Source organism: Pseudorca crassidens, chromosome 4, assembly GCF_039906515.1.
Source record: "Pseudorca crassidens isolate mPseCra1 chromosome 4, mPseCra1.hap1, whole genome shotgun sequence".
Classification (NCBI taxonomy): Eukaryota; Metazoa; Chordata; class Mammalia; order Artiodactyla; family Delphinidae; genus Pseudorca; species Pseudorca crassidens.
The window spans coordinates 2245799-2256110 of NC_090299.1; the positions used below are offsets into that span (position 1 = coordinate 2245799).

At 63.9% G+C, this 10312-nt stretch overlaps 1 protein-coding gene across 6 annotated transcripts in view; it reads left to right on the forward strand.

Annotated features, from left to right (window-relative positions):
- The window catches only part of HTT (huntingtin), a 137014-nt gene extending 132371 nt beyond the window's left edge, over positions 1 to 4643 (forward strand). For all 6 annotated transcript variants that reach the window (XM_067734943.1, XM_067734946.1, XM_067734942.1 and 3 more), the window contains 6 exons: positions 199 to 313; positions 453 to 666; positions 979 to 1084; positions 2649 to 2811; positions 2972 to 3132; positions 3912 to 4643. In XM_067734943.1, coding sequence (XP_067591044.1) covers positions 199 to 313; positions 453 to 666; positions 979 to 1084; positions 2649 to 2811; positions 2972 to 3132; positions 3912 to 4125 — 973 coding nt within the window. In that variant the 3' untranslated portion in view covers positions 4126 to 4643. The remainder of the gene's footprint in view (positions 1 to 198; positions 314 to 452; positions 667 to 978; positions 1085 to 2648; positions 2812 to 2971; positions 3133 to 3911) is intronic.
- The last annotated feature ends 5669 nt before the right edge of the window (positions 4644 to 10312 follow it).

Sequence of the window (10312 nt, forward strand, 5' to 3'; positions counted from 1 at the left end):
CTGTGAGAAGTGACGTTGCACATTTCAAAGCGTATGTCAGACCCCGGCCGTATCATGGGCAGGGGTCAGCAGGAACCCAGGCGGGCACCCTTCTCACAGGGACGGTGGCTGCGGTCACTGAGACAGGAGGATACCACGTGCCATCAGGTGGGAGTAGCCACCACGCGTGGCTGAGCCTGGCCCTTGTCTCGTTCTCAGCTGCGTGAACATCCACAGCCAGCAGCACGTGCTGGTGATGTGTGCCACGGCCTTCTACCTGATTGAGAACTACCCTCTGGACGTTGGGCCGGAGTTCTCCGCATCCATCATACAGGCGAGCGGGAACGGGCGTGGGCTCCGTGCTCCGGGACCTGTGCAGCGGGGCCCTTGGTGGTTTTCATCTGGGGGAAGGTGCGTGAGCGACAGGAGGCCAGATGTGCCTCTTTGACTGGGAGGTCTTCCTTCCTGTCCAGATGTGTGGGGTGATGCTGTCTGGAAGCGAGGAGTCCACCCCGTCCATCGTTTACCACTGTGTCCTGAGGGGCCTGGAGCGCCTCCTGCTCTCCGAGCAGCTCTCCCGGCTGGACGCGGAGTCCCTGGTCAAGCTGAGCGTGGACAGAGTGAACGTGCACAGCCCGCACCGTGCCATGGCGGCCCTGGGCCTGATGCTCACCTGTATGTACACAGGTGAGCAGGGGGCCACCTGTGCCCGGCGGGTCAGTGCCGCTGAGCTCCGGACGCACAGGACGCAGACCACAGGCCCCTCCAGTTCTCAAGGTTGCAGAGCTGTGCGGGTGTCGGAACCCCGCCTGGGAGCGGGTCTGCAGACAGACCCCTGGGCCCTGTGTGGCTGGGCTGGGCCCTGGGGTGCTGGGGGCTCCCGCCACCTGGTCTCAGATTATCTCTAGGTGTTTAGTAAACTCTTGCGTGAGTTCCAGGCCCTGTTTACAGAGCCTGTCCAGTTTTACAAATGAAAAGAACTGACCGGCTTTGTTTCAGGAAAAGAGAAAATCAGTCCAGGCAGAACCTCAGACCCCAGCCCTGCCGCCCCTGACAGCGAGTCAGTGATCGTGGCCATGGAGCGTGTGTCTGTTCTTTTTGACAGGTAAGAATGGAGCCTGCCCTGCCCTGCCCTGCCCTGCCCTGGAGCGTTAGCCGGGAGCTGCTGCTTCCTACACACCCACTCTGCTCTCAGCCCGCCTGTGCCCTGAGCGCGCTCGCGCTGCCCTCGGGCTCTGCTCCAGCCGCCAGTCCTAGGACCCCAGCGCCCTGTCCCCAGTGCCGGCGTGTCTGCTGAAGGCGAGGGGCAGTGCCGGCCGTGTGGTGGTGTCGGGAGGGCCTGTAATGAGACGGGGCGTGCAGCCCTGGTCGGTAACGGGACTGGCCATCAGACCTGCTGCCTTGTGAGAGGAGTCTTGGAGCCACGTTTGCAGTGGCTCAGGAGGCTTCGGTAGACCGTGGTACAGACTTAAATGACAGGCGTCTTTGAGAGCCTGCCCCCGACGTGTGTGCCCTTGTGTCCAGGACTGGCTCAGTTTGCGGTCCTGCAGAATGGGTGAGGGGGCCTCGTCCGGCTTTGCCCCAGGCCTCCTGGTCCAGGCAACGTGCTGTGTCTGTGGCCTTGGGGCAGCCGACTCCGCACCACTCAGCCTGACAGGTCTGGTCAGCTCGGTCAGCAGGAGGCCATTTGGGGTTTCACAAGAGCACACTTAGCAGGACTTTCTCCGTCTGCTCTGGCCAGGTGAGGGGCTGTGGGAAGCTGAGTGCGTGGGCTGTTTTCACGTCGAGCGTTGAAAGCGTTTACAGTCATTCTTCCCTCCCATTCTTCGGGCCCCTCCACGGTGGGCAGAGCCGCCCACGCAGGCCCCTGCCCACGTGGGGCTTGCATTCCCATGCCTGCTGGTGGGATAAACACTTCAGCCAGTGCAGTGCCGGCGTTCAGCCTGACCACCCTCCAGACGCGGGGGGACACTGGCTTGACAAAGCTGACTTTCAGTTGTGAGTGTCGCCCATGCTGGGCAGCGGCTGGCGTCTGCAGGCAGGTGGGACAGGCACGCCTGGGCCAGTTTCTGGGTCCCTTCTGGTGCTTTTCAGTCACACATAGCTTTCCTGTACGGTCGTCTCTTGGTATCCACGGGGGTTGGTTCCGGGACCCCCATGGATTCCAAACTCTGCTGATGCTCAAGTCCCTGGTATAAAATAGTGGAGGACACTCCGCCTCTGTGTCCTCGGGCTCTGCCTTCACCCAGCCAACCGCGGAGTGAAGTGCGGGTGCGGAACCCGCGGATACGGAGGGCCAGCGGTGTGTGCTAACGGTACGGTAGCGTGAGTAGCCTGCTGGCCGCCTGCCCAGCTGGCACCTGGAAGGACGCTGCCCAAGATGCCCGCTGAGGGTGTGTTGAGGGGAGGTGGCAGGAGGGCACCAGGGACAGGCGGGAGAGAAGGGGGCCTGGCGAGACGCTGACAGGTTCCAGGAGCGTGTGGACACTGGTGAGGACAGGCCCGAATGAGGACGTGGTTCTGTTATGACTGACTTAATTCCCCCATAATGCCACTGCCCCAAACCATTTCTGCTTGTTATTCCAGGACCCCTTTTTGGCTTGGGGGCCCCCGTGCGGGTGGGGAGCCCTGGGCAGGGCGAGGCTCTGATCCGTGTCTCCTCCCTGCAGGATCAGGAAGGGGTTTCCCTGTGAAGCCAGAGTGGTGGCGCGGATCCTCCCCCAGTTTCTAGATGACTTCTTCCCGCCCCAGGACGTCATGAACAAGGTCATTGGAGAGTTTCTGTCCAACCAGCAACCGTACCCGCAGTTCATGGCCACCGTAGTGTACCAGGTGAGGGCCCAGTGCAGAGGAGCCCCCAGACTGGGTGCCTACTACCCTCTGAAGTGTTGGCCCCGGGGACTTGCCAGTTTCTCCCCTTGAAGCCAGCCACCACTCTTCCCCCGAAGCCGGTGTTGACGGGGTGGCCCCCCGGGGCTCTCTGCCCTTGCAGGTGTTCCAGACTCTGCACAGCACAGGGCAGTCGTCCATGGTCCGGGACTGGGTCATGCTGTCCCTCTCCAACTTCACGCAGAGGACTCCGGTTGCCATGGCCATGTGGAGCCTCTCCTGCTTCTTTGTCAGCGCTTCCACTAGCCCGTGGGTTTCGGCCATGTATCCTTCCCTGGGTCCTGGAGCCCTGCGGGACGTAGCACTCAGGGGCAGCACTTCCGTCAACATCCAGGTTGACGTTTGCGTTAAGGTTTTGGAAACCTAAGCTCTGCAGAAAGCCCAGGTGTCAAGGTGTTGTTTACCTTAAGCCCCAAGAGAGTAAGCCGTGGACAAGGAAACAGAAAACCATGTGTTCCCCATGCTGAGCGGGAGGGGCGGGGCCGGGGCCGGGGCGTTTCTGTGCGGGGGCGGGGGGGGGGGGGGGTGGGGGGGGTGGGCGGCCACAAAGAGCTCCTCCCGCCCACTCTGGTCCGTGCAGCTGGGTGTGTCCCTCGGGCTGCTTCTCTTTATTCTTTGTCAAGTGCTTCGTATCACTCTCTTGGGTAAAACCTTAAGTGAAGATCCAGTTCCCACCCCCAAGATGCTGGCTGCTAAAGGGACGTTCCCCTCCTATCAGCCGCCCCCTAAGACAGACCGCAGAGCCTCGGAGCAGACAGCCGTCCTGGCGCTGTCAGCAGCCCTGGAGGGCGGCACGGCTCTGCCCTCGGCGCACGGGTGCCGGGCCAGGGAGGTGCTGCCCGGAGGAGCGCCCTCCGCGGGGGGCTCTGGCTTCCCGCAGCCAAGGTGGGAGGCAGCTGCCGCCTCCACCCCGTCTGCGGCTTGGCACGGCACTCGGTGCTCCCGGGCCGTTGGCAGGCCTGTGTCGGGGCAGGGGTTCCCGGGGAGGACAGGAGGCAGGTCCCCCCACACTTGCAGCCTTGCGCCCTTAACCGCCCTGCCAGCCTTCCCCACGTCGTGAGCAGGATGGGCAAGCTGGAGCACGTGGACGTGCACCTCTTCTGCCTGGTGGCCGCGGACTTCTACAGACACCAGATAGAGGAGGAGCTCGACCGCAGGGCCTTCCAGTCTGTGTTCGAGGTGGTCGCGGCGCCAGGAAACCCGTATCACCGCCTGCTGGCTTGTTTGCGGAACGTCCACAAGGTCACCACGTGCTGAGCGCCCACGTGGGCGGAGGCGAGGTGGTGCCAGGACTCGGGGCCCCGCCTGCACCGCGTGGCTCGGCCTCACCGCGTGCAGGGAACGTATGCAGGAATCTTGGGGGTTGAGCCTGAGTCCTTTCAGGGGCAAGAGCAGCCGTTGCTGACCCCCCGTGCTAGAGCTAGCGTTAAATGCCAGTCGCCGGTGTGTACTTCCTCACGTGCGGCCTGTTCGCCGCCACCGGGTCCCAGCTGCTCCTGCCTCGGCTCTCGCAGGTCGGCCGTGAGCCCCTCTGCTGTCCCGCAGGCGGGAGGTGATGCCACGGGCCTCCCAGGGCACCCCCCGCATCTCCCCAGTGAGGCACGGGGTCCTGGGGTCTCGCTGGCTCCTGCAGGCCTGCGTGCCGCGCTGGCATCGGGCCTGGGCGGGGCGGGGTGGCTGGGAGCACGATGGCCCGCGCCGTTCTTCCCTGTCTCTGTTTTCTTCTCAGGATTTAAAGTTTAATTATATCAGTAAAGAGATTAATTTTAAGGTAACTTTCTATGCCCGTGTACAGTCTGTGCATTGCTGAGTCTGTGCTGCGTGTCACGGCCTCCGAGGAGGTCGACGGGAGCCCCTCCCTCTCCCTCCACGAGACTTAACTCTGGCGTTCCTCTCGCCCAAGCCCTAGTCCCCCGACACGCCGCCCTTTTTTGTGCATTCACGTTTAGTTAGAGTTTAGGGAGGTGTTGGCGTGCAGATGTCTGACCGGGAGTTCCCCCGCCCCGTTATGAGTTGGGAAGGTTCCCCCGTGGCTGTCCTGGTCGTGGGCAGTCAGCTCTGGGGCACAGATGGCTCTCAAGGCTCTCCCACTGGTGACGGGCGGCTCCTGGGCACTTAGCCGACAAGGCCGGCCCGCCTGGCCGTGAGCAGCCTCCGTCCTGACCAACACTGTCGTCCCCCCGCTCCTGTCCTGACTGGGGCTGCGCTCTACCCAGGGGCTGGCCGACGGGTGTTGGGATCCGAGTCCCCCGTGTCCCTCCTGCACAGTGGGGCCCAGAGGCTCGCCTGGTCTGGCAGCCCCGAGGGTGTAACAGCGTTAGTTGTCTGCGCTCCTCTTGGTCAAGAGCAAAGCTTGGAGTCCTGGCAACTGTTTGAGAAAGGCCCGAGCACGTCCTCGGCTCCCTTTCAGTCCATCCGCGGGGCCTCCTTTCAGCACAGGCGGGTGCGGATCTGTGCCCACTGGACCAGTGGTGGGGCAGGAATGAGGCCAGCCAGGGCCTCCGCTTCTACCCCAGGCCCCGGCCCCTGGACCAGCCGTTTCTGGGCCCAAAGCAGCCACATCATCAAATGCACACGAGGCGTGGACAGTCGAGTGCCCTTGGCCAGGGGCTGGCGGAGCGCTCACGGGCGGGGCTCTTCAGGCCCCCGGAGGCAGCCAGTCATGTGGTCACCGTCATGCTGGCCAGTTTGGTCATGAGCTCAAGTGCAGTCAGGTTTGGGGTGTTTCACTGGCAGGTGGAGATGACTGTGAAGCTGACTTCCAGAGTCTGCCAAGGGGAGGAGTCCTTCGGTGCACGGTTAGCTACCCTCGCGTCTGTGCGACATCTCACCATGGCGCACACAGCTGCGGGCGCAGACCCAGGCCGCTCCCACCCCCAGAGCTGCCGTGGTTTGAGGCCAGCTGGGGTCAGAGTGTGCGGCCAGGGGAGGCTGTGGGAGCCCCTCCTCAGAGCAGCCCTTGGCTTTTCCTGCCTGCCCCACCAGCGCCCGGCAGAGGCCTCGCCCGGCCAGGGCGTGAACAGTAGAAACGGGTCAGAGGTCCAAGTAGGACCTTGGGGAGGATCTCCTGACTCTGAACAAGAATTGAGAAAAGTCACCGCTCTCTCTCCCTTTTCACTTTGGACTCCCCCGTTATTTCAGCAGCTCCGAGATAGACGCATCGCAGGCTGACGTTGTCCCTGCTTAGATGTTTTCGCTTGTTAGAAATAGCTCTGTGAATGTAAAACTGGGAACCGTTCCCCTTAGGAGTCATAGCTCCGGCCTCAGCTGAGTTTGGTGGGTTCTCCTTGTTACCACGTGACCTGTAACAGCCAGTGCTTAACGAGGGGGCTTGAGCCCAGCTCTGGCCCTAGGTGCCAACCCAAAGACTTGCCGGTGTGCCCCCGAAGTGGATATGAGTTTATGAGTGAGATCGCTTTACCCGTGGATGAGTACGTGTGTAATGTGTTTGTATGTGTCTATATTCATCAAGACACAGACAGGTGAGGCCTCTAAGAGTGGCCATCAGTTCCCTGTAGAAGCCGACCTTCCTTAGACCTGCCCTGTGGAGTCGGCTGCATGGGGTCATTAAAATCCCACTGAGAAAACAGTCCACCTCGTCAGCTCTCTGCAGAAGGGACTGACTTTACCAAGTTCCTGAAAGTCTGCGGCGAGCACCAGTCCTACCGCCAATCCACATTTTGTTGAAAGTATCGTTGATGTGATCGTCAGGTTTGTTTTGTTTTTTTGGGGGGGTGTTTTTGTTTTCCTGCTGGTGACACAGGAAAGATCTGAGTGAAACCAGGGTAGGGCTGGTGGGCAACGCGCTTGCGCGCCTTCTCGGAACCGTGCCTCCCGGGGCGGCCCCTGAGCCGGGCAGGGGCTCTCCAGCCTCCTAGTGCCCTTTACCGCGGGCTCTCCCACTCCTGCAGCCCTGTATCCTCTCAGGAGGAAGGAAGACGCTGAGGCGCCTCCAGACACCCACAGCGTGGCATCAGAGGAGCCCCTGAACCCCAGAGGGCCCCCTTCGTGGCCGGGCGTCACTGCCCAGCCCTGGGGCGCGGGCGGCTCATCCGTGGAGCCGAGGGGAGCCCCTGCTGTCGGCGCGGGTTCACGGAGCTGCGCTCGGCCGTGCCGCAGGGAAACTCCTCCGGGGCCGCGTGGCGTGGGCCACTTGTCTGTGGTTTGCAGGTGTGGACTTGGTTCCATCTTGATAACGTCTCTTCCTGGCACGTGGCCTCGCTTTGTCCCTCTGCGCCGTGGCCGAAAGTGTAGCTCCTGGCCAGGGTGAGACTCAGGGCCGTTCTGCCCGCTGGAGCGACAGGCGGGGATGCGAAAACCACCCCGAAGGCCACCAAGGCTCGCTGGGGAGCTCGGGGTGCCCCCGCGAGGAGGGGACCACGGCCCTGGGCATGCGCTCAGCAGGGAGGGGCCGCTCAGGTGGCGGTGACAACCGGAAGGGGCCTGGAGGGTGCAGGGGCACTCTACCCCTGTGCCTGGCACTTTCTAAAGCAGCTGGAGCAACCCACTTCCCTCGAGCGCATGTGGGAGCATCTGGCCCCAGACAATCACTGCAGGGTGACCCCTGGCCCTGGAGGATTGTGGCCGTCGTGGACCTGCCGAAGGTGGTTGGGCTCTGAGCTCAGTGGGGCCACCTGCCCGTACTCGCTGCCTCGAGCCGTGGCGGAGTGGCCGTCGGCAGGGGTTTGAGCTCATGCTGCGCCGCCGCCACTGTCCCCGCCGTCCCTGCCACGCTGGGCACCAGCAGTGCTGCGATGGGTGCGTCCCGGAGCCTGGCCCAGATGTGACTGTCTGCGAGAGGAAAGGGAAGTCTGACATGAGATGTACATTTTAATTTTTTAAACTGCTACAAACATTGTACTTATGAATTAAAAGAAAAGAATTAAGCGATAACTTGCTGGGTGAGGCCTGCTTTGCTTGCGGAGAGCCTAGACCCCGCGGCAGGGAGGCAGGAATTGATGCCACACCAGCACGAGCCCAGTGCCTCGGTCGGGGGCCGCCGGTCCGGGTGGCTGGCCGTGCGGGGCTGAGGAGGCGACCCGCAGGCCACCTCACAGCGGGCCTCCTGCCCGCACACGCGGCCGCGAAGGCTGCAGCGGTTCTGGTGGAATCTCCCAGGGGCCGTGGGGTTTCGCCCGGAGCCCTACCCTGGAGGGGCGGTCAGGGCTGGCACAGGTTCTGGGGGGCTCACTCGGGGGCCACGACCTGACTTTTGAGCCCCTCACGGTCTAGCTGCCCCTTCCGCCTCATTGGCCATTGCCCCCCCGTGCTCCTGGGCGACAGCGTGAGGCGATGCTGCCCTGTCTATTTGAGCCGGTGAGTTCTTCCCACCTGAAATGCTAGCTCCTCCTGGAAGTCTTCTCCACTCAGCTGAGTGGGCACCGTCCTTCCCAGGCCCCAGGAACCCCGGTAGTGAGCGTCACAGTCATCTCGGGGCGCTGGTGATTGCCCACCAACCTGCAAACACAGAGACCCTGGGCCGCGGGCTGCCCCGGGCAGGCGCTTCACAGTGTCTGCCGAAGTCCCCCCAGTTCTGGGAAGTGGGCGGCCCTGAGCCCGACCGTGGTGGGGGCCCCGAGAGACGGCCGAGCACGGGTGGACTGGCCCCTGCCTGTGGTCATGGCCGTGTGACTGCACACGCCTGCAGACAGGGTGTCGGGATGTGCGCAGGCGCCGCAGGTGCGGGCAGTGTCGGCAGGAAGCTGCTTGGAGAGCGTTCAGCTGCTGGGCCTCGTGGACGGGCCGCACGGGTTCGTTTCCACCTGAGTTGCTCTGCGTGTTTGGGAAGATCATGTCGCCTCCACAGGTGTGTCTCCTCTGCGACACACCTCCAGGGCCCCTTCAGCTCACCCTTCAGAGCTGCCTAAGCTCTGCCCGCCCCTCCCTGGTCCAGGCGAGGCAGCCAGACCCTGGCCGGCACACCTGGTCCACCTGCTGTTTCCAGAAAGAAATGCCCCCAGATCCCCTGGAAAGAAGCGACGGCATGTCCCCCACTCACCCTCCAGCCACCGTGCACAGGTGCCCTCGGTAAAGGGCAAGACCCCTCTTGTCTTCAGAGGAAGCCCTTGCTTCCTGACCTGACGCCTGAGAGCCCTTCTGGGTCTGGGGGTGCCCGGCCCAGCCTCACCCCTCAGGGTAGCCTGGCCATGGGCCCAGGCACCGCCGGACGGGGCATTCTGCCAGGGCCCGGGGCCTATGGGCACAGGGTGGGCCTGCTTTGTGGGGTCACCAGGGCTCTTGGGAAACCATGAGGGTGTCCTGCAGTTTCCACGAGCTTGGGGGCCTCAACGGCCTGGCTTCTCCGTCTGGACGGCTCATCCCCACTGGCCTTCCAAGCAGGAAACCCGGGGCCCGTCACGGCCACGTCCTCTAGGGGCCTGACACTCCCAGGCCTTCACCGGCCAGGCCTCCACTCACCCGGCCCAGGGTGTGCTCGGAGGCTGGCTGGCCCAGTGGAGCCGTTGGGTCGGGGTTGGGTTCTGCCTGCTGAGGCAGAGGACTGAAAGTTACAGTCTGGGCTCCCGTGCGCGCGGGGAGAGGATGGTGGTGCCGGCACGGTCGTCGCCCCCTGGCACCAGGGAGTCCATCCTCCCGACCTGCCCTCCTTCAGCTCTGCCCTGCCTGCGCCCGGGCCTGGACCCATCTCCCACACTCCCTGTGCTTCCCTGCCTCTGCCCAGCTGGGGGGTCTTCCTCGGCCAAACCCCTGCCTTCGGAGACGGGCTCAGCTCACCGCTGCCTGCTCCCAGGAGGTGCTGGAGGCCCCTGAGAGACGCCCCTTCCTGCCCTGAGCCTCCGCGGGGGGAGGCAGAGGCCTGTGCCGAGTTTCACAGCCCTGCCAGCCGAGGGCACGTGGGCCCACCCGTGGGGCCGCGGGGAGCTGGGCCTGCCTTCCCCACCTGCCTGGCTCCTCCTCGTCCTTGGACGCCGAAAATGAGGGCTCTGCTTCCGGGAGCGTCCCCCGGGCCCCCCTCTCCAGGGCTTCCGGTGCCCCTGAAACCTGAGAAGAGACGGCTGGAGCCCAGCCTTTTACCCTGACTCTCCTGGACGTTTGGCTGGAGGCCTAGCAGGGGGTGTAGATGCCTCCTCCGAGCCGCCTGGCTGCCAGGACGCTGAGCATGGGCAGCGATGCCTCCGGCCACAGCTGCCCTGCAGAGGCATCGGGACCCGCTGTCCTGGGGTTGACCAGGCCGGGTGCCCTGGGGCAGCAGCTTTTCCTGATGACGATTCGCCAGCCCCAGCCAGGCCAGCACAGGGGCCTCTGCCCTCTCAAGGCTCCAAGGAGGGTTTGGTGGGGGGAGGGAGGGGCCGTGGGAAGGGGTCCCGGGGCCTTGGAGGTGCAGCCTCCAGCCGCATGTCTGGCGGTGGGTACTTGTCCAGAGAGGACGACTCCTGTGCTCTGAGCCCCACTGTAGGTGAGGACAGGGGCTGGGGGCGGGGGGACG